The 22840-nt window shown below is 50.6% G+C and overlaps 2 protein-coding genes across 6 annotated transcripts in view; one reads left to right on the top strand and one right to left on the bottom strand.

Moving 5' to 3' along the window:
- TBC1D16 (TBC1 domain family member 16) overlaps window positions 1–11696 on the bottom strand; it is a 27853-nt gene extending 16157 nt beyond the window's left edge. For all 3 annotated transcript variants that reach the window (XM_027904181.1, XM_027904183.1, XM_027904182.1), the window contains exons 1-3: window positions 11653–11696; window positions 6111–6345; window positions 4361–4955 (exon numbers count right to left, since the gene is read on the bottom strand). In XM_027904181.1, coding sequence (XP_027759982.1) covers window positions 4361–4955; window positions 6111–6288 — 773 coding nt within the window. In that variant the 5' untranslated portion in view covers window positions 6289–6345; window positions 11653–11696. The remainder of the gene's footprint in view (window positions 1–4360; window positions 4956–6110; window positions 6346–11652) is intronic.
- CCDC40 (coiled-coil domain containing 40) lies at window positions 10859–22840 on the top strand. Of its 3 annotated transcripts, none has more exons than XM_027904178.1 (18): window positions 10859–11266; window positions 13042–13132; window positions 13264–13418; window positions 13902–13985; window positions 14068–14287; window positions 14647–14804; window positions 15634–15756; window positions 16129–16250; window positions 16844–17087; window positions 17189–17371; window positions 18252–18497; window positions 19025–19238; window positions 19722–19891; window positions 20015–20106; window positions 20646–20766; window positions 21416–21604; window positions 21820–21978; window positions 22525–22840. In XM_027904178.1, the coding sequence occupies exons 2-18, from the start codon at window positions 13048–13050 to the stop codon at window positions 22768–22770; spliced, it is 2811 nt and encodes a 936-aa protein (XP_027759979.1). In that variant the 5' UTR covers window positions 10859–11266; window positions 13042–13047; the 3' UTR covers window positions 22771–22840. The 3 variants fall into 3 exon arrangements, with proteins under 3 accessions (XP_027759979.1, XP_027759978.1, XP_027759980.1); XM_027904177.1 differs by lacking the exon at window positions 10859–11266 and adding an exon at window positions 11945–12040; XM_027904179.1 differs by lacking the exons at window positions 10859–11266; window positions 13042–13132 and having other exon boundaries at window positions 13405–13487.

The raw sequence follows: 22840 nt of genomic DNA, 5'->3' as shown, positions 1-22840 counted from the left end.
AAGAACATGAGAACTCACCATCGTCCAGCTCCATTATGCAAATGTTTCATTATTTGTATTGCTGGCTGCTAAAATGATCAATGTCTCATGAAAGACATTTCCTCCTTGCATTGATATCCACGACCACGTCGCTTGTCCTTTTACAGCAAGAGCTGTGGGAGCGCCGCTGGCCACTGTCCCAGCACCTGCGGGGCTGCTAGTGGAGCTCCAGCCTCTGGCCAGATGTTGCCCCAAGCTCCACTCACACAATTCCCCCACCAAGGCTCCTCAGTCCAAGTTCTGACTGTACTGATCAACATCCCGAGCTGAAGTTAGCGAAGGAACCAATACCAGCGTTTATTTCTCCTCTTCAGCACTTTTGTGTTGCTCCTCAGGTATCAGTAAGTGAAAAGCCTTCAGCAGCCTGAGCACCCATCACTCGGGAAAACTCCTGTTAACCAAGAATCACTCTGGCACGGCACAACCCCCCCCCCAAACCAAACCCCACTTACAGAGCACTAAGTGCTTCCACAACCAGTTGTATAGATCTGATGTCACGACCAGTTCAATAACTCCATCGCTGGACGGACGTTACAGACGGGTCAGATGCTGTTTGCTTGCCAGGATGTAACAAAAACCTTTTAGTTTCACTTTACTGATGGGGAAAATGGAAGCTGAGGAAGCCAGAGCTGAGCACACAGAGCAGCTGCGCGAGGCAAATGTTTCCTGCCGGCCAGCTAACAGCGGTGACCAGGGAGGGAAGGGACACAATGGAACGATTTTATTTCCAGAATCCCTCCTTTCCTACAGAAACGCAGTCCCTGGCAAAGCTGCCATCAATGCAGGCAATCCCCACACCAGCTACCTCCTGCAGGAACCATGTGTTGTGGGCAGAAAGGGGCCCCCAAAGTTAAGAAGGGCACAGACCCCGGGAGAGCAAGGCCACCTTTCCCTGAGGGATGAGGACACCCTGCAGCACTGATGCCAGGCTGCTCTAGAAAGAGAAGCAGGAGTGTGCACACTGGGACACTCCCATTGCTCCCACCCTGAGGAATTGTGTAAATGGGAGGAGAGCATCGATCTCCACATGGGATCCCTGGCAGCCTGTCAAACTGAGAAGCAAAGAGGAAAAAAACAATAGATATGTTTTTATTTCCTTATGTTCTACCAGGCCAGTTGTTGAACTTACAATGACTGACTCGTTGTGCAACTCCAAGGCTCCCCAGCCCACCTCCCTCCTTCCTCTCCATCCCTGGTCCACACACAGTGTTTTGTGGTCCCTTCTGCCCAGGTGGCCAGGCCACCTCCTCAGAGGATGCTCTGAGAGGCAGACGGGACTCGTGACTCCTGGTCACACAGGAATTTTGGCAAGCAGCTCGCTGAGCCCCTGATCTCATCTGACCCAAGTCTACCTGTCCCAGTTCCTCCATAGTGTCCCATTTCTCCATTTCTAATCACATGGGGAGCTGGCTGGAATGAAACACAACGTACTCCTTTGGCTTCTGCAGCAACCACGGGGAAGAGCAGAGTTGTCTTAGCAAGTACTCTCAGTGCAGAGGCAAACAACCAGAAACAGTCGCTCCTCCTGGCAGGGAGGAGGTGGGGACCAGGAGGTGGGGAGGGAAGAGAGCTGGAACAATCTGCCAGCAGCACAAACTTTGTTCCCACTCCAACTCCGGCTCAGAGGGGAAGCAGCCAGCAGAAAAAAACCCAAACCAAAACAAAACCTTAAGAAGCAAGGAAGCTGTTTTCATGCTTGCAGTGACTTCTAAAAGAGCATCTCCCACCTCCACAATGCTGGGATGAATGCAGGAAATAAGAGATGCTTTTTGACAAGACTTTCACAAAGTATTCTATGCAGAATCTCCAACTCAACAGATTGTAAGATCCTGCAGATAACATGCAAGGGGGCTCTATGGGGAAGAATAAACGGGCATAAAAAATGCACACACTGAACAAAAACCTTTCAAGTCTGAAGTCCCAAACAGCAAAACATCTGTTTTATTATTTGCTGTCAATTATGAGTGTTACATGCACTGTGTGAGCCTTCAGACTGGCACCACAGGAGTTAAAAAAAAAGGAAGAAAAAAAATCAAAGCCAGCCAGGCCCCTGAGCTGCGTGTGCAGAGCCGGCTCTGCCTGGCTGGGGCTGTTGTGGCTCCAGCAGCAGCGAGGAAAGCCAGCAGAGGGCAGGGAAAGGCTGCAGGAATTCATAGACAAGGCAGGGAAGATGCAATAAACTGTATTTCCTTCCTTTCCCGACACTATTTGCAGCTCAGAGCGTAACTGTTGCAGAACAGTTAAACCACAATACTTCTCACCCATTGGCCGTGCCCCAGCTCTGCTCCTGGTGCCAAAGCTCTCTGAGAGCACAGCATGCCTGGGACAGCTGTGGCCCAGGCCAGGACTGGGATTCCCCCAGGATGAGCTCAGTCTCCTGGTTTTCAGCAGCCAGGACATTATTCTGAACATGTCCCTCACTCCTCCCACTTCCAACCACTACAGCGGGATAAGGACCTGGGCCACAGCTGAGGCCACAGCTTCCACAAGCACACTGACAGACAGCAACATTTTTCCTACAAGAACCTTGCTGTTGGAACTCCAAAATGTTCCCAGAGGCATTTTAATTATACTTTATTTAAAAAAAAAAAAAAAAAAAAAAAAAAAAAAAAAAAAAAAAAAAAAAAAAAAAAAAAAAAAAAAAAAAAAAAAAAAAAAAAAAAAAAAAAAAAAAAAAAAAAAAAAAAAAAAAAAAAAAAAAAAAAAAAAAAAAAAAAAAAAAAAAAGCTTAAATATCCCCCAAACTTCACTTCTTTGAGAGTGACTGAGATGGGTCAAACATACAGGTTGCCAGTGCCACTTCAAGGAAAAGAATCATCTCATACACCTTAAGCAAACAGAAGCTTTGGTTGCAGTGGATTTGGGGGGTTTCTCTTTTTTAAGTCAAGGTCAAGAAATTTCTAAACTAACACAACCTTCTCTGAAAGCACAGACAAATAAAGTGTCATCCTCAAGCACCAGCCCAGTGCCAGAACATAGCCTGAATGGGACATAAAAGCTAGAAATCAATAATTAGAGTCATTTAGGAATGACACTTAATCATTCAAAGACCCCTATAGACTTTTTCCAAGGTGTGCTTCATGACACTTCTGTAGCTTCCAAAGTCTTCTACACTACTGTGAATACTTGCCACAGAAGACTGGCAGGAATCATATTTGGAAAGCTAAAAGAGACGCTGTCAAACTGATGTTGTTCACACAGTAAGGAAATCAAAGGCCCATTCTGGGCAGCCCACAGCCCCTCAGGAGCCAGAGGGGAGGCTGTGGTGGGATGGGATGGAATGGGATGGGACAATGACCACTCAACCCACTGCCCAGGTGCTGCAGAGCTCCAGACCAGTAAAGCCCCTGGCTCACAGTTAATCAGCAGCATCCTGCTGGGGCACATCTTGAATGCAAAGCTGATACAAAGTCTGACATCACCACACTGAGGGGTTTTAAAATATCCAGAGAGAGTTGAATCCATTAGAATATTTCCTCACAAACCTTGTTCTTACTGGCATTCTCTGGGCTTGAGAGCCTGCAAAATAAAGAGGCCAAATGGCTTCAATTGGCAGGTCTCAGTGCAGCCTGTGCATTGCTGACATGCACAAAGGAGAACTCCTTCCCCCTCATTTCAGGCGGAGTTTCAAAATTGAGCTGTAGCCTAAAAATCAGCCCCAGAGTGCTTCAGGAACACAGCTGTCCTCCCCGAGATGGGAACGAGTGATACACCAACAGGGCACAGATCAGAAAGCCACAACCACTGGGTATGAAAACAGTGAGTTACACAGGCGTCCTCCTGCGCGTTATTCCTCTGCCAAGGTGCCCTCTTACCCTGCAGGTGCCATTGAGAAGCAGTGACAAAAATATGCAGGTTAGATACACAAGAATTAATATTTCTATGTCTGAAGTGGGACCATGTTCTGAACAGCAGCAAAACAAGCTGCCACACACAGGTTTCGTGTCAAGAAGGGGTCTGGAGAGGCATCCCCAGCTCAGGAAGTCACACGGGCTCTTTGATGTGGCTCTGCACGAGAAGCAATGAGCTCAGCTCCTCAGCAGAGCCAATTAGGCCAAGGACCTGTTTAATTTAGCAATGCTGCTTCCAGGGCCCAAGACACTTCATCCCAAAGACTGTACATGGAGAGCCCTGGATGTCTGGGGCCAGGGTTCACCGAGCAAAAGCAGAACTGGCAGGCAAACAGTTTCCTGTAAATTCCACAGGAGTCTGAAGCAAGACATTCTGCTTGATGCCACTGTGAAGTTTCACAATCTCCTTCAGCATCTCCAAGCTCAGCACCCAGCTGCTCACCCAGAAACTAGAGAAAGGATGCACTCACCTGCTTTCACTGTCCAGAAACACGGAACTGCTGCTTTTCCCAAGGGCTTCACTGATGGGAGAGAGGCAGAAGGGGGAGGAGAAGGCATCGGAATCAGAGTCAAAAGTGCTGTCCCTGCTCACATCATCAGCAGACAGCTCCAAGGAGCCCTCGTCCTCACGGCAGTCCAGCCCCTCCTCCGTGCCCTCCACCGACAGCTCCGACCTGTTCTGCTCCTCCTGGGAGCCGCCCGTGCACAGGATCCCTGAGTCGCTGCGGGGGGGCTGAGGGGACCGGCGGGCGCAGCCCTGGGACAGCCTCTCCCCCTCTGAGGACGGGGGACTGGCATGGGGCCCATCTCTGGCAGGCTGTGGCACGGCCAGGATCTCGTCTCCCCTGAGGATCAGGGCCCCCCTGTGCTCGGGGGGCAAGGCAAGGCCGAGGCCCTGAGCGTGGCGGCCGCGTTTCCGCGCGGCTTTGCGCACAGGGGAGCTCTCGGGGGTGATGTAGCGCAGGGCTTCCTCATCCTGCCTCTGGATGCGGGAGTTGGGCACCCAGGCCAGGATCAGCGTGGTCCCCAGGAGCTCATCCTTCTCCATGTACAAGCACAGGTAGCCTGAGAGAGAGCACAGGAGCAATCAGTTGTGAGGCAGATTTGTTCTACGGGAACTGCACAACCCTGACATTTCCCTTTCCCTGTCTCCCCATCCCTGGAAGTGTCCAAGGCCAGGTTGGATGGAGCTCTGAGCAACCTGGTCTAGTGGAAGGTGTCCCTGCCCATGGCAGTGGGGTGGAATGAGATGACCTTTAAGGTCTCTCCCATCCTGAGACTCCCCCCACTTCACCATCACTTACACATGGGGGAAACAAACCCTTAGAATTTACCAAGAGAAAATTGTGGATTGCTCAGTATTATTCAGTATTTGCAAATCATTTCAAGTCTGCATATGGCTTTTGAACAGTCTAAATTCCCTCTGGCCTAAGTGGACAGAGGAATGCCATGCAAACACTTGGACTTCCTGGATGGATTACTAATCAAGAGTAAATTGTGAAATACGTTGTCACATGTAAAACTTCTACTGTTTCTTAGTTAAACAATTTCAAGTGACAGCTGAACATTGATTTCTCAAGAATATTTACTTAAGTGTAGCTAAAGGGCTACTATTTTCATGGAAAACCAATGGAAAAAGGAGTCACCCACACATAAAGGGAAGCAAGGGTCAATGTTCACAGAGTAATTTGTTTTGTGAAGCTGAGCCAGGAGCCACAGCTCTTTGATGAGAACATGAAAGAGTGCAGGAGGAGCAGATGAGAAAAAAGGGACAGAGCAGGATTTATCTTCATTTACTCCAGTGCACGCAGCCACAATCAGGTTTTCTTGCCCTTCCCTTTACCAGTGGTTGCTGAGGCCACTCCAGCAATGACAGTTACAGGAGGATACTTGGATTTCCTGAACAATTCAGACTGGAATGAGCAACAGAAGTTACTGTCCTCAAAGGACAACTGTCCAGCAGTACAAAAGGACTTATTAAACCAGGTAAATCCATGCCGGACCAGAAAAGAAAGGTAGAATCAATTTTCCTACTAAAAGAAGATGGATCAGCTGATGGCTCAGCTTGTGGATGGCTTTCCTTAGTCTTCCACAAGACTGTCTGGCCCTGGCCCTCACTGGCACCTCTTCATTCATCAGAGCCCAAGATATAGAATTTGATAGAAACACCTGCCAGGAGAGAGAAGAGGAGAGTGGGCAGTGTCTGCAACACCCCATCACCTGGATGGTGCTCCCCGATGCCTTGGAGCAGCTCAGGGGGGTGGACACAGACATTGTTCTTGGAGTAGATAATCTCCCCATCAAGCACAGAAGATGAGCTGCCACCGTCACCGGGATTCAGGGTCAGGAGGTCGGAGGCTTTGGACGAGGCACGTCGGAGGAGTCGCCCCAGAGACATCGCCAAGGAAATGTTTCCATTATCTGTCAGCTCTAGTCAGCAGCCAATTCAGGAGATCTGCCAACAAGGGGGGAAAAGCAGTGTTAGAACTGATTTAACAACAGCAGAGCACGTGCCACCCAGACACCCCTGGGTGCAGCGCAGGCTCCCTCTGCCATCCCCAGCTGGGAAGCACCAGAGCCACGGCAGTTTCTGCTCTGCCAAAAGCACACAAGGAGAGGAAACACCTGCTTTTGTTCCTTTGTGTTTGCATGGCCCACCTTGCTGTGAACAGGCCAGGCTGACCTAGCACACCCCGCACATGGCCACGCTCCAGGGCCAGAGTGGCACGTGGGGAGATCAGCCCAGGGTGTTCCTTGGGGCCAGTCCCACACCACGGGCACGGCCAGGGAGAGCCAGAGAGAGAGATAAAACAGACAGGCCCTGACCTGGACTATCAGGGGCATCTCCTGAGGAAATACTCATGGCCCAAGGCAAGCATCCTGAGACATGGAACAGCTTCCATTTCCTTAACCTGGTTTTGATGGTATCTCCAGCCAGCTGAGGTGGGGAGGAGGCACAAAGGGCAAACAGAAACTGGCATTTCTTAAGAGCAGAGTGAGGGCTGCAGGGAAGGGAAATGGCTGTCCTGATTCTGACAGATTGGTACATACAGAAGACTGCAAATGAGAATGCCAAGTCACTGACAGAGCCTTCATTAAAGGACAAACTATTGGTTTAACTGGCAATCACCACATTTGTCAGCTTGAATCACAGCACAGGCGTTTCAGTCTTTGCTGGGGCTGGATGGAGAAGCCTCAACCCTGCTCTGTACCAGCAAGTGTTCAGGATAAGAGGATCACCTTGCAAGTCCTGCACACTCCTGTCTCCTTCCAGCACCAAACACAACACGTATCCTCCTGTCTCAGCCCCAAAATCCAAACACAGTGGAGCTCTGTGCTTGTTCTTTTCCACATTGCCTAACCCCAGTTTCAGGCTGGGTTGCACCAAGGAGAAAGTCATTTGCTCAACCACATTTAAAGAACAAATCACCTTTCCCCTCATTGCAACCTGCAAGAACAGACAGTAAATTCTGCTGCAACTGCTCCCTCCCCACAGCGAGTTACAACAGGCCATTTCCATACAATGTCAGGGGGCTGGAGCAGCGATGGGGAGCAACCTGAGCCTCCAGCACACCTGAGCAGGGGCATCTGTCACCACAACACTTGGTAGGCAGCACAGAGTGCCCAGCTGTCAATGCTGAAACCAGCCCTGCTGTCCAGACCTTCAGCTACGTCAGCGATTTCATCAGGACGCTAAAGACCTGTGCACACACAGGGGGAAGGTGGCACCAGCTGGATGCTGCTGCTGGCCAGGGAATGCTTCCTCAGGAAACACGAGGCAGCTCCTCCTACCAAGGGCAGGAGATGGAGAAGCACATTGAAACCAGAGCCCTGTGATGTCCTGCTGCAGCTCTCCGGGGCTCTCAGGAAGGCGGGTGGAGCTGCAGGACACCTCTGCCAACAGAGGCACCATTTAATGAGCTTTTACCTGGCACAGAAAGAACAAAGAAACACGTAAAGATCAAAAGCTGCTGCCCGGAACGCCGGAGGAATTTAAAGGGAAACATTGCTTTGATCCTGCAGAACACCTGTTGCTTCAGCACTGTCTGGATGTGCAGGTGGACGGCGCTACAGGTACACACAGGCACACCGGGCTGGGAGGGGGAAACCAAACAAAAGGACAAAAGGTGAGGAATACAGTGTCCTGCCAGCTCAGAAATTTACTCTGTTGGACTTGTCTTGCAGAAGAGCTACATATCAGAAACCAGAGACTACTGCAGTGCTGCAGACAGCAACCAAACACATTGGGGTACATAAATATCACCAGCAAAATCAATCAGTCCTTTCACTACTGCTGCAGGCCAGGCAATTCTGTGAAGTTTTGGTTGCAGGATTAAAGAAAAATAGATTTAAGTCACTGGACAGTTTCAGGGAGGGTGACAAGAGTGATCTGGTCCATGGAAAGAGACTGCCAAGGGAAGATTTAAGTGAGGGAAATGTATTAGAAGTCTTCACACGTGGGAACTGTCACTGCCAAAGAATGGAAGAGCTGCCAGTGGAGGTCAGGAGAAGTTGAAAGGCAGTTGAACTGTGGCAAGGACTCCCCAGTTTTGTCATTCTAGTAGCAGGGACAATGGTGCACCAGAACAGGGCAACCTCAAGGGGCCGTTTCCATCACTGGGGTCTCAAAGACTGCAGAAATAGATACACAGCCAGTCCCAGCGAAGCCCAGGTGATGGACTGCACCTCTGAAGGCCATCTGGTCTACTGGTACAACCCCAAAAGTCTCTGAAACTCCGCTTAGGAACGTGCCTCTCCTTCCTAAAAGACAGGAGTTCATACAACACAATCCAGCAAATAACAAAGACACCGAACCCGCAGGGTTTGCTCTGTTATCAGCCCTTTTCTGTGTGGGCCAATGTCTGCACACAGTCTGTGGGCCTGGGAAGTGGGGAGAGCAGGTACTGCTGCTGCCTCCTGTGTGAGCTTGGGAAGGCAGCAGGAACTGTCCCACAGCTCAGGCAGCAGTAAATCAGCACCATTCAAAAAAACCCCATTTTTCATATGAATTTCATATTTATCCACCGATCTGAAGGGATTCTTCTCAGTGTGGCAGAGCCAGCCCAGCTCTCCAGAAGCTGAAGCACTGAGTTAGCCGATAAGCTCTTGCTGAGTGCCAATATTTATTAAGCACACACACGTTTTCTTCTCCCACACATCAACTGTTGCCACTAAAAATCTTCGCTGCAGCTCCTGAGTCTGTTCACACAGCCCTGGCTGCTCTCCCAGGCAGTGCCAGCACTTCTCAGCTACATGAGTGAAAAAGTGATGGGGAGCCAACTCCTGAAATCCCCCGGGAGCCTCTTCCCAAGAGCCTGACCAGTTGCAGCCAGCAGCCTCCAGAACGGCACCGGCTGCTCGCCTCCCGCAGAGATGCCCTTCCCATCCTCCCAGCCCATCAGCAGAACGCTGTTTGCCTTGGCAGATCACACCTCACCTTGGCACGCGCTGCTGGACCAAATGCTGCTGCCTCCGGTTGCACAGGATTCCCGTATCCTGGCAGGGGAGGGCAGTGCCGGGCTCTGGCACGGGCTGACAGCCCCAGCTCAGCACCAGGAGCACGCAGCACCAAGGCTCCTCTCCCAGATGAGTCCAGCCTGCAGAGGTGTCCCAGTGCTCCTGCAGCCCACAGGTCCCACGGCCGAGCCCTCCGTGCAGGCTCGTGGCTCCCAGGGCGCATTTGCTGGGCAAGACTTCAAGAGCTTTACAAGCAACATAAGCCGAGCTACGGGGCTCTGGAAGTGAAACGTGAGACTTGCAGCGTGTCTGGGCACGGCGGAGAAACACGAGCTGTCAAACAGCAGCACCACAGTTTAACACGAAATGTCTTTGGCGAGCAAAGAGCAACAGGCCCTTGTTCTGTTTTGCCCCAATAAATTTAAGTTTACATATTTAAGAAGTGCAGAGCCACTGCAGTGAGGGGGCTCAGACACTGCACAAGTTCCTGTCTCTTTACCCTCTCGGGAAAAGCAAAGGCTGGGTTTGGAGCTCTCAAGCAGAGGTCACAGAGTGTGACTGGAGACAGAGTATGGTGGCCCAGAGTCAGGACTCGCAGCTTCCTTCCAGCCCTTGGAGTAGATTTTCTGTGCCACTCTCAGCTGGTCACCCACTTGATCTCTACTCCTCCACAGATACATGAGAGCTCTTGTACGACCTTCCCTCTGTATTGCAATACATCAACATTAGGGAATAAAAAAGAAAAGGGCTTTCCAAACTCCTTGCTATTTGCTGGAGCCAGTTAAGAGGACCCAGCCAAATCAAGGCAGAAGATTTACCGTAGGGAGCCAATCTGAAGTCATCCCATCTCATGGGGAGAATTATGTAGGTCACCAAAAAGTCCTTCATTGCTGCCCTGCCAGAGCAGAAGCAGCTCACTGAGCACAGAGCAGAGGGAACTGAATTCTGCAAGTCTGTGACTCAGAAATAAAAAGGAAAAGGGAATGAATGCTCTACCAGAGCCTGCAGCTGCTCCCAGCCACACCTGCTCAGGCATCAGAAAGCCAGCAGAAAGCAAACAAAACACTCACCACCCCCCACCCTGGCACCAAACTCACCTGCAGCAGCACCCAGAAGTTCTGTGTGCCACATGTCCCTCCATCCCAGATTAACCAGCATTTCATGTCCCTTATCTGCACTGCTCGTGCCACAGGTAACACTTTTATGGCCTTTTATTTCCAACGTCCTGGAGCCAAGGCCTGATAACGCGCACAGGACTTGATCCCGGAATGTCAGGATCTAAAAACCCCAGGAGCCTGGATTCACAGCAGAATGGATGAACTACTTGGAAGATGAACTAAAAAGTCTTTCTTGGTATTACAGACATCAGACCACATGTCTCTGTCACTCGGACACTCTGGCAGTCCCCTTCCCTCCCTTCCTGATGGACTGAGACAGCCCTGCTCTGCCCCATCCCGGCTCTCCAACTTCACACTACCTACACACTCAGAACAAACACAGATATCCTCCAAATTCAACACAGAAAAGCTTTTAGAGACTTTTACCCCAGTCATCATCAGGACATGAGTGAGCTCCTACAAAAAAGCGTCTTCAACAAAAGAAGCAGCCAAGTTTGAGATCCTTACCCTGAGTTGTCCTGTCTTCACATTTCTACTGTTTTCTCTTAAAAGATCCTTCATTTTTCTTCCTATTCTGAGTGGCAACTAAGAACAAAACATTTCTGCAAGTCAAGCTCCCAGCCTGAGATCCAAAAGACAGACAGATCTCCCAGAGGAAGCAGCAGAGTTATTTTACGGAGTGTCAGCAGCACAGCGAGCAATCCAGCACCTGGCAATCCCTGCCTGGAGCATCCCAAGGCCACGCATCAAACCACTGCCAAGGGACCCCCCTCCACCTCCTCCGCTGGTAACAGAGCTCAGGTCGGTACTGGGGTCACCTGCGAGAAGACCAGCTCCGTAAAAGGAAGGAAACCACAGAAATACGCTCGGAAATAACAGGAGATAAAGTTTAAGAACTATTTCGCTTTCCAGCAATCCCCACGGGAAGCATCCCGTCCTCCCGGGCAGCATCCCGGTCCCCAGGGCATCATCCCAGCCTTCCTCGGGCATCGTCGCAGCCCTCCCAGGGCATCATCCCGCCCGCTCCCGCCGCTCTGCGCGGGGCTGCGGGGCGGGGAGGGCGCACAAAGAGCGGGATAACGCCGGGATGCACCGCCCAGGTGCCGACCCCGGGGGTGCCGGGGCAGCGCTGAGTGTCCCCCGGCCCCCTCACCCCTCCCACCGCCCCCGGCCCGGCCCCGCTTTACCGGCACAGACGAACCCGGGGAGCTCCCGGCGCTGCCCGGCCCGGCCGGGCTCGGAGCCGCCGCCGCTCCCGGCCCTGCGAGGGGCCGTGCCCGCCCAGCGCCCCGCCCGCCCCGGGGCTGCCCGGCCGGGGAGGGCGCGGAGGAACTTCCCGGGGCCGGCACCTCCCGGCACCGGCACTGACACCGGCACCGACACCGACACCGGCACCGCCCGGACCGGGACCCGCGGGCAGCACCGAGCGCGGCCCGCCCCCCGCGCCGGGGATGGTTCGGCCCCGGAGCCCCCCGGGCCTCCCCCCCCGCGGGCCGCGGTGGTGCGGCCCGGGCGGTCACGTGAGCGGGTGTTGACGCGTCGCTTGGTAACGGGAACATGGCGGAGCCGGCGAGGGTGAGGCGGGACCGGCACCGGGACAGGGACCGGGACAGGGACAGGGACAGGGATAGGGACCGGCACTGGCAGTACCACCTCGACAGAGACCGGGAGGATTTTTGTCGGGATCTTTGCTATGTCAGTGCTTGCTGGGTGACTGATTTTGCAAATGAGATTAAACTTCTAAATTAAACTTTCTGTGCCCTATGGCAAAAAATACCATAGCATTGACATTAAATGTAAATGATAATCTGCCGTTCTGCTTTCCACCTGTGCTGTGTGCCAGGCCGTGGAAGCAGAGAATGGGAATGACAGTGGAGAGGGAGAGTCTGTTCTTCTGGAGGAGCAAGAAGAGTCATTTCTCCCCGAAGAGAGGTCTGTGGGGTTACAGAGCTGGTCACGGACAGGAGTGGGACACCATAATTATATACATAATCTTATTGGTAATGTGGCTGCCCATCCCTGGAAGTGTCCAAGGCCAGGCTGGACGGGGCTTGGAGCAATCTGGGATAGTGGAAGGTGTCCCTGCTCATGGCAGGGGTGGAATGAGATGGACTTTAAGGTCCCTTCCAACCCAAACCATTCGATGATTCTGTGATTCCCAGAATGCCTGAGCAGTGTTTGCAGCTGCACATTCTCCTGGTGCAGTTTTATTGCTGCAAACACAAAACCAACCAGGACTGGAACAGAGAGAAGCCTGTGGGTCAAGCACAACGTGTGCATTCGCTCTGACAGAACCAGAGAGGTCCTGTTGCTGTGCTGTGTACGTGTGAGGTGTTTTTTTAAATCAGGGCTGACACAGCTTTGCCACTGTCTCTGTGCTGGTTTTAGAGCCAGGCCCTCCTGTTGATCCTTTGTCTGCATCGCTCGTGTCTCATGGTGACAAAAATAAGCACATTTTTAGGGGTAAATAGAGGTAGATGGAAAAGCCGTTTCAGATGATGGATTTTATGTTTCAGGAAAAATCTCCTGAGACTTTGTAGGACAATGTAGAGGGTGACAGTTGTCCTCCTGAACAGGGTGACATGGAGCAGCCAGTACCAGGCAGAGGAGCTCCTTCCCTTCCCTCAGGAGCATCGGCAGCAGAGCCGGACCCCGGCACAGAGCCAGGTATCAGCACAGCAGCACCTGACCCTCTTCTCCCTCTCTGGTCATTGTTAATCCAACTGGAGGCACAATGCAATGAAATCTAATCCTATTTCCTTATCTTTTTTTTTTTTTCGGGGGGGGTTGGGGTCCAGGGAACATGGGAGACCCCATTTCACTCCCTACTGAGCATGGTGACCGAAGATGGGAAAAGGAACTCCAGCAGCATGGATCCAAGGAACACGAAATAAGCAGAAGTGGTGAGGAAACAGCAGAAGAAACAAGACTGATGGTCCTGGATCCAGAACACGTGAGAACTCCTCAAATCTTGTCGTTGTTCTTTGCGGACTTGGTGATTTTGCTTGTCTAAAATGTGGTGGTGAATGTTCAGCTGTTTGCTGAACTGCACGTTTGAAAATCACTTCTGCCAAAGTGTTGACTCCTTCAGTGCCAACCCCAGAGCTGCAGGTTCAGAAGTGAGCAGGGCAGTGGGTAAACCTGGTGCTCCTCAAGGCCCCTGACAGAGAAGTCCTTGCAGCAGGAGTGAGTGGGGGGGTCTCAGAGGTAGCTCTTCTGACGTGTTTCAAATATTCTCACTAGTCACTTTTTGACATCACCAAATACCCACTATGTAACTCCTTTCGCTCGCTACAGCAAGTGTAGCTAAATAAGAACTCAGGTGTCTATGGCAGAAATGAGATGTTTTATTTAATGGGGGGAGTAGCAGCGAGGCTTCCTCGTAATTTATTTACACAAGTGTGTTAAAATTTCTGAATGCCATCCTTCTTTGCAGCCCCTGATGAGAAGATTCCAGGCTGCCCTGAAGAATTACATCACTAAGCAGATGGAACAAGTGAACCTCGACCTGCATGAGCTGGTACACGGCCTCTCCTTTGCCTTCCCACAGCCCCTGCTGTCCGAGCTGCCGTGGGACAGCTCATCACCTCTTGTGTCTGCAGAGGACAGCAACCGAGGACAGCAAAGTGCAGAGGGAAGAGCTCGGGGTGGTCCTCTATGGAGCCCAGCAGCAGCTGGCCCAGCTGCAGGTGGAACTGGGGAAGAGCTACGAGCGCCATTCCCGGGCAGCCGCGGCGCGGCAGCAGCTGGAGGAGGAACTGCAGGGCCTCAGGGATGCTTACAAGGACACGCACCACAACACAGAGGATGAACGCAAGAAAGGTGGCTGAGGCAGTGCTGGCAGTGTTTCCTAATTCTGGGGCTGTGTGGAGAAATTCTTTTGGATTGAAAGATACGGTAAAATTAACCGGGAATAATGCGCTCACCAGAAAGTTTCACAGATGCTCCCGGAATTCTGTGTGCTGGGAATCAAGGAATTGCTTACCAGGATTTTTAGCTTTGCTTGTGGAGCTTTACTCCAAAGCTGATGTAAATTCTTACGCTGGGGAGGGCTGATGTAGCTGGTGTGTGAGAGGTTTTGCTTTGGGAGCTTCTGAGTTTCTTTCCCTTCTATCTCTGTTTAAGGTGTATCCTACAAACAAACTTCTCTGTAACTATTTGCCCTCCTCCCCCCGCCCCAGTTTCTGCAATGCAGACCCAGATTGAAAACCTGGCCTTGCAGCTCTTCTACCTGCAGAACATGGACCAGGACATGCATCACAAGATCTTACTGATGAAACGGTCAGCAAAGAAGGCTGAGGCAGAGAAGTTCCAGGCTGAGGTGGAAAAGAAGAAACAGGTACCAAGTAAAACTGTCTTTAAAAAAATAAATACAGGTGACAGTTAGTGGTGAGCCTTGGAGGATGTGCTGCCTTGTCAGAAGGAAGGCTGGAGTGATGGAGTCATGGAAGATGCATGGGGATATTTTTCCCCAATAATAAAAAAAATCCAAAAAGCACAGAGGCTTTTCTAAAAAGGAGAAGAACCCCTGCCTCCCCCCAGACAGCAGCACTTACTGCCCTGAGGATTGGGCAAGCCTTAGGACAGTAAATCACTCTTCAGTCAAGCAAGAGGGGTGTGGGGGAAGGAAGATATTTAGTGAAGAAATATCATATGTTCAGGTCTCAAGAATTATTGTGAGTCACAGCAAATTTCACAATGGAAAGTGAACTTGGGGAATGAGCAGAGCTGGTCGGTGCTGGAGCTCCCTCTGCTGCCTTCCAGGACACAGACTGGGTATTACCAGTGCAGAATTCCATGCAAACTGTTAAAATACAATGGGTTTAGGAGGTTTTTAACAAAGGATTTTCGAATATACGTTGTTAAAGTTCGCAGCATCTGGAGAAGTGGCACAGTGTAATCCATGCTGACAGGAGGGAATGCTGCTTCAGAGCTGAATTATCAATTTACTGCTGCAACTGGAATAATAACAATCAGCAAAGGTTTCATTCTCTTACAAGTTGTCCCTGCTGCAATCTTGAGTCCTTTGTGTGTGAATGGGAAAGTTGCAGTAGGAATCAAATCTGATCCAGTTGCCAATTTAACTTTTTCTAGCTGATGTTATTCATGTAGGATACAGTTGTATGAGTACATCACTCACCCTGAACATTTTGGCTCTGACTCCGTAGGACCTTCTCCTAGACCAGTTAACAAGGAGAGCCTACGAGCTCCAGGAACAAATTGCTCTGTTTGAAGCTCAGCTTGTGGCCCAGGCAGAGGACACAAAAGTGACCCGGCAGGCAGTCACTGAGGTAGGAGGGGGCTCTTCCTATCTGGTTAACATTTCCCTCTGGCCGGACTAACCCCTCTGACCTGCCCTCACGTGGTGTGTACAATGCGGGCCAGAGTTGCATGTTTTGTTCCTGTTTGGAGGAATGAAGACTTTTTTTCTTTTCCTTTGTCCTTAAGAATTGCCTGTAAATCACTTCCTCCTCCCCTTCTCAGCAGTTTTTTCTTGCAGACCTGTGCTCTCTGGTCTGCTGTGACAATGAACCAGCCACAGTAGTTCAAGCTGTTCCTGCTCAGCATATTACAAACAGAAGAAAATAAATTGCACTGTAACATGAATTTGGTTTTCCAACGCAGTGTAGATTCATGCTGTCTGCCAACTCTCTGTTCCCCAGGCTGGCCTGGAGGTCCAGGCTATTAACATGGAGAAAAAGAGGTTGATAAACCACTGGAACAGCAGCTTGGCTGGAATGAAGCAAAGGGATGAGGCCTATGTTGCCACTCAGGAGCTGCTGAGGTATGGTCTGAAACCAGGCCCTGGGGAAACCTCGGATGATTTGGGCAGGAGGGATTCCAGAAGGGGCAGTGTGTCTCCTGTCAGGTTCAGCTCTTGAAGCTGTTCAGAATTTTTCTGTTCATATTTCATTCCTTTAAAAGAGCTCCCTCACCTTTACAACACCTCCCACTCCAAAGAGTTAGATGTCAGGAAGGATTTATTTCTCACTATCAGGGTTTTGTGAGGCCTTTAGAAATCTTCAGGAAAGCCTCCCCGTGGTTGCCAAAGGAAGTGTTTATTTGCTCTGGAGCCTTAAAGCTTGACTGATTGTCTGAGAACAAACAATCTGCTTTTATATGGTGACATCCTGGAAGGAATAGGGGGTGGGACAGTACTGAAAGAAGGAATCCATTTCCCTACTTACATCTCCTTTTAAATCTTAATGTCTCCATTCATCTCCTGCTGACTCTGCACTGTCCCAGCAGCTGAGCCCTTACAAAGATCGTCCTTCTCGGGCAGTTGTTGGTGCAATAACGTGTTTGAAAAGAGGAATTTGTAGGTGGCTGCTCAGCACCAATCTCTGTGATGATTTTCCATCCTATTTGCCTCTCTAGCAACTACAGACGTGACCTCAGTGCCCTAGAAGGGAACATCCACGGCTGTGGAAAGTCCATCAGGAAGGAGGAGGAGAAGAATGAGTTGCTTGTCACCATCCTGAACCGGTCTCAGAATGATGCCAACGTGACAAAGAAGCTGATTGCCCAGTGCCTGCTGCAGCAGGAGGCCCTGAAGCTGGAAACTGCCACCTACACTCGTGTTCTCCATGAGACAGAGCAGGCCCTTATCAGGACCAAGATGGTGAGGAGAGTCCATGGAAGATGCATCCTTTGAAATATTTGAATTTAATACCCTTCCTCAAACAGTTGTAGTGATCCTGTCTCTGTCTTCCAACCTTTTAGGACCAAGCTGCTCACCTGGATGAGTTGGCATCCATCAGGAAGGATATACAGAAGAGAACTTACGCCAAAGAGCAGATGGAGAATGAAATCATGGCAAAGCTTCAGGACCAGATGATATCCAGCCAAGCTGCAAAGCACTTCTCACAGATGGCTGCAAAACTGCGGAGGAGAAAAACCGACCTGGTATGGCACCCCTTCCCTTGGCAGGGCAGGGAACCCCAGAGCAGTGGTTCTCCTGGGGGTTTGTCAGTGACTTCATTCTGGTTTCAGGTCTGCAGTTGAAGGACTGCTGAGTTTGTCTCCAGTCTGGTTCTCCTTGTGATGTTATTGCAGGATTCTGATGTATGAGAGAGAGTTTGGCCAAAAAGGCCTGAAAAAACACAGAGTTCTTCACTTAGAAAATGGGGCAGAGGGGTGAATCCTGGGAGTATTTACTATAAAGGATTAGCAGTTCTTATGTACTGGAGAGAGACAGTGGATATGAGGTACTTCTATACTCCACATTAACTTTTACCTCTGTACTCCATCACAGAATGGGATGCAGACAGCTCTTGATTCCAGGGAACAGTCCAGCCTAACCCACAGGTCTTTAAGGCATAAGTTGCTCTGAGAGTGTAGAACTGGTACAGGTAATAAAACCAGAAGACTGAGCCCAGCATGTCTCACACTGAGCTGTGGGGCTGTTGTGAGGTGAGGGATGTGTGTGCCAGCTGTGGTGGAGAAGGTGCAGTGCAGTGATGTCCTGCCACTGTTAGCCAGGTAACTGGACACACGAGAATGGGGGGAATTGCAGGAGGGATGGGTGAGGTCACTCGAAGGTTTTGGGGATTTTTAGTCTCCTTAATGCTTCTCAACAGCTGTGTGGCAGAGGTAAATATTGTATTACCTGTCAACTGATGGAGAAACAAAGGTACACAGAGGGTAAGTAGGTTACAGCTTGTAGTTCAAAGCTGGGATTAGAATCTCAGTCCCCTGATTCCTGTGCTGGGGTAAGTAAGTGGCACTACAACTGAACGAGTGGCTGTTGGTGACAGTGATGTGTTTCCTCTCTTGAAATTCCCAGGAGCTGCATTTTTACAAGGTTGAGAACGATGTGGCCCAGATTATCCTGAATGCAACTAATACCAACTGCAGTCTGACAGTCCTCCAGAACACACTCTGTGAGGTGGACAAGGAAATAAAAAATATCACTGATATGATCAGCTGCCAGGAAAGCGAGATTGCAAAGTGCAGGGTCCTGGCTGATAAGAAGGGAGGGGTCATCTGCCTGTACAACAAGAAGCTGGAGATGCTTCTTGCTCAGCAGGGGGTAGGTACTTTTGTGTTTCACTCCTAATTTTGATTTTATTCTTTGTGGTGACCACAGATGTCCCTGATAAGCATACCTTGTGTAAGTGTTGGGTAGTTCAAACTTTCAGGCACCTGCACTGTGATTTAAAAGCTGCACTAGTTAATGCAGGTGTTTATGTTTGTCAGACAGTTCTTGATGCACGTGAAGGGAATTATAAAATGAGGGTGTGCCTGGCACAGATTCCTGCAGGGAGTTGTCTGCAACTGATGAAAATGTCGAATGCCATCAGTAGTCTGGGAGTAAATAGGATCTTGTTAGAAAATCTGCAAACACTGATGAGGGGAGTGTGGAGCGGGCAGAGACAATTCAGTTCTTTGATGGTTGGCCCCATTCAGGTGATTCCCAGATCTGTCCCTGGCAATGTAAGACCTGTGTGGATACCGATGTGGAAACGAGTCCTATCTGCAGACTTTGGAATGTCCAGATGCTGTAAACAAGCTCCAGCAGCATCTGCCTGATTTATCCCAAACTTTGTCCTCATACAGGGGCAAGAGCTGGGACCACTGGAAATTGAGATCAACAAGCTGACCAAGGAGATAGAAGAATGCAATTGTGAGGTGATGACACTGCAGAAGTACTGGCTCAACGAGCAGAGGGAGCTGGTCAAGTTAACCCGGGAGCGGGAGGAACAGATCAGCTCCCTGGATGCGCTGAAGAAGCAGATCACCGTGATGCAGCAGAGGAAAGTGCGCATGGAGAGTATGTCACTCCCTGGCGCTTCTTGCGGTGCTCACCCGGGAGGGGAGGAAAAAGGGAGTGGGAAAAGCTGGACCTGCCTCTGGATATGTGTGAGCAGGAGTGCCAACAACCCTGGCACTGCACTGGGGCTGAGCGTGGCACCTGTGCTGTTTGCACGTCGTTATTCCTGTCAGGATTGATCCTGCTGTCCCGACACAGTCGGACCCTGAGTGACAGTGTCACCTGTCACACTTCTTAACTAAAGTTTGCAAGTGGTGGGTAGGTTAATGTCACCAGCAATGACAGCATGCCCCTTGGCCAAAACCAACTCTTTTCCACAGGAGTCTCCTTCAAAACCTTGTTTGGTTTTTGGGCTTGTGGGAAAACATTTTGGCTGGACATGGGGGACATGGGTGGCTCTGCCTGATAGCAGTTTGTCACACCTTGTCTGTGTTCAACCCAGTGCTCAGGGGAATTCTAAGATTTTTTTCTGTTCACCCATAGATGAAATTCAGCAGGAAACAAATGAACAGAAGGACATCGAACGGCACATGAAGGACATGTCCAATGACTTGGTAAAGCTGAACGTGTTGATCAGGAAGAACAACAGCAGCTTTGAGGAGCTGCAACATGCCAACATGATCACAGAGAACGAGTTTGTGCACTCCCTCAAGGTACCAAGGCCTGACACCTCATTCCCAGGTCTCAACCTTCTGTGCAGATCAGGGGCATGTAGTGATCCTGGAAAACCTTCTCAGCCTGACAACACTGTATTGTTTTGTGCTTCCCAAATGTAGGCAGCAGAAAAAGAATCCTTGGAGATGCAGGAGAAGTACAGTCAACTGACTGAGGAGAAGGAAAGGCTCCTGAACAGCATAGTGGAAGCAGAGTAGGTACCAGAGAGTGCCACAATCCTGTGTGTCTGTGTCCATGTTCCTGTTCTCCTCCAGTCACCAAACTGACCCAGCACGAGCAAATGTGCTTCTGTCCTTCCTGAAGAAGGGGAAAGGACTTTAATGAATGTTTGAAACACAGAAACTGAAAGGTGCTTTAGTTGTCTCTGGAACCAACACAAGCTGGAAGGATGTTTAACACTTCCATCATGTGTGGGCTGGATGCTACCAGTCTGTATGGGAAGACTCTGCCAGTAAATCGGAGTGGTTGTGCTACACTGGGCATTGGGGTCCAGCAGTTCCTGCCTGTCTGGGCACGCTTGTTTTTGCAGTCATCACCCCATTTTCTGAGTTGGGGAGCTTTCTATCAGGTTTCACTCTGCTCTGTGTTGCCCTTTTCCGTGTCCCATGTGCACATCCTTGATTTCTGCCAGCTCTGTGTTCAGAATTACCTTGGGCATGTGCTACTGCTGGTGCGCAGAGATCATCCTCCCTGTGGGTTACAAAGGCTTTCCCTTTCCTTTCTTCTCTGAAGGCATCAGATCCTGCTGTGGGAGAAGAAGATCCAGCTGGCAAAAGAAATGAAAGAAGCAACGAGTTCTGGGTCAGAACAAGGTGAAATACAAGCCATGAAAGCAGAGATTCGTAGGATGCAAGTAAGGCACTGGGAAAGAGGGCTGAGGAGGGGCAGCCACGCAATGTACTCAGCTTTGGAGTGGCTGAAACATGAGGCAGGAGAGGAGAAACAGGCTGGAGTAGTGGCATCTCCAGTGTCCAGGCTGGGACTCTTAACGCCCTGCAACTTGACTGAACTGAGCACATCCAACATCCCACGCACCCTGCATTCCCTGTGAGTTCCCTGTGCCAGGCTCAGCAGAGTCTGGATACTCCCAAGAAATCTATTTAAATTGCAGTATCTGCCACCTGATTCTGTGACCCCAATTAATAAGCAAAGAAATGTTAATTACTAAATATTGCATCACCGTAATCACCGGTTAGGAAAGTGTTCCCTCTCCTGGCAGAGCAGCTCTGCCCCTTCATTCTCGGGATGCTTCTGCTTTCCTGCTTCTGCCCTTGCTAATGAGATCCAGAGCAACATCTGGAATATTGCTGTGGATAAGCTGACAATCCAGATCCACACACAGCAAACCAGGTTTGGATTTGGACCAAATTTGGCTTGCAGGCCCTCACGTGTGATGTGTATCTGGTTTATGTTGGTGGGATGTGCCTCCCAGACGACCTCCCTGGGTGCCATTGGTAAACATTCCGTATTTTGAGCCTGGTTTGTGTCTTGGCAAACGGCAGGTCCGCTATGGGCAGCTGCTGAAGCAGCAGGAGAAGGTGGTTCGGGAAATGGAGGCGTCTGTTTCTCGCAGAGAGATGATAGCGATTCGGGGAGAGGCTCAGAGCAAGATGGATAAGAAACACAGCTCCAAGAATGACTTCCACCAGAGGAAACAGGAGCTGAGGAGGAAGATCAGGGAAGCCCAGGAGGTGAGCAAGGCAAGCAGGGCTGCAGGAGCTCACGCAGCTGGTGTTGGCCTTGTGATGAGCAGCAGTGGGCACAGGGGTGGCCGTGCACAGGGCACAGGGGAGGGCTTTGGACCTTCATAAAAAAAAACCCAGCAAAGGAGTTCTGGGAGGATAGTCGGGAATGCAGCTGAACTAAAGAAATGGAGTCTGTCATTTCCTTCTCTTCCATTTGCTAGAACATTTTTAACTGCAACCAAGCCATCCTGGACCTGGAGAACACCCAAGAGTCCCTCAGGGCCAGCTTCTCGGAGAAGAAGCAGGAATTGTGCAAACTCCAGGCCACGGCTGATGGCCTCGACTTGGACATGGAATGTCTCCAGAACGAGAAGCGCTGGGTGAGTGCATCTGCTCCCTTGCAGCACATGAGACAAACAGAGCCTGCTGCTTCCTGCTGCTGCCAGCTCTGTCCAGCACCACCTGGACCGGGTGTGCTCAGTGTTGAATTTTAGCAGCATGTTCACTGGGCACGTTCTGGGGGCTCACAGTGGCCCTCAGTCGATGCTGCCATTGTACTCAGGGCGAGGCTGCGTTCATCTGGAAACATCAGCCTGAAGGACCTCATTTGTATTGTGGAAATACCACCCTTTGTGTGTGCCAGCTGGGTACTCAGAGCCAGCTCGAGGTCTTGAAACCCTGTCCTGGCAAGGGTTGGCTTGTAGGCATGGGAATTTTTCTGATTTATGGAATTCTGTGTTGTCTGTACCCCTACAACACTCGGGATGGAGGTGGTGTTTGGCTGTTGTGATGGGGAATTCAGAGCACTGTCCTTCCCTTGTCAAACAGGGTCACCATGGCACCTGACACAAGTCACACCGATGCCATGGCTCTTCCCTGTGTGCATCTTTCCTGCTCTCACAGCCCTTCCCCCTGTTGCTTTTCAGAACCTGTTGGAGCTTGTGGCCCACCAGGCGCACCAGAAGCATCTGCAGGCACTGAAGGAAGGGAAGTACCGGGCCTCGGGCTGCACAGAAGAGGCCTGCAGGAACCAGCAGGAGAAACTGCGGGTGCGGCTCGAGACCATTAACACCATCGTCCAGCGGATCCGGGAGGAACACCCCCGGCACCAGAGGGCTCTCCAGTGGCTCAGCCAGTGCTTGGCATCCAGGCTGGGGTCGGAGAAAGCCTGACAGAAACAGAGAAGAGACATGCAGTATCTGTTTTAATTTATCTACCCGCTGCAGACTTGGTAAATAAATA

Source organism: Empidonax traillii, unplaced genomic scaffold (assembly GCF_003031625.1).
Source record: "Empidonax traillii isolate 1590-97213 ecotype Southwest subspecies unplaced genomic scaffold, ASM303162v1 scaffold1015:size517714, whole genome shotgun sequence".
NCBI classification, from domain to species: Eukaryota; Metazoa; Chordata; class Aves; order Passeriformes; family Tyrannidae; genus Empidonax; species Empidonax traillii.
This window is presented reverse-complemented; position numbering and strand designations above follow the sequence as displayed.

Coding starts and splice junctions, on each gene's coding strand:
- CCDC40 (XM_027904177.1), top strand. Junction 15,757..16,128: donor CCCGGCAGGCAGTCACTGAG/GTAGGAGGGGGC, acceptor TCTGTTCCCCAG/GCTGGCCTGGAGGTCCAGGC. Junction 21,605..21,819: donor AGATCAGGGAAGCCCAGGAG/GTGAGCAAGGCA, acceptor TCCATTTGCTAG/AACATTTTTAACTGCAACCA.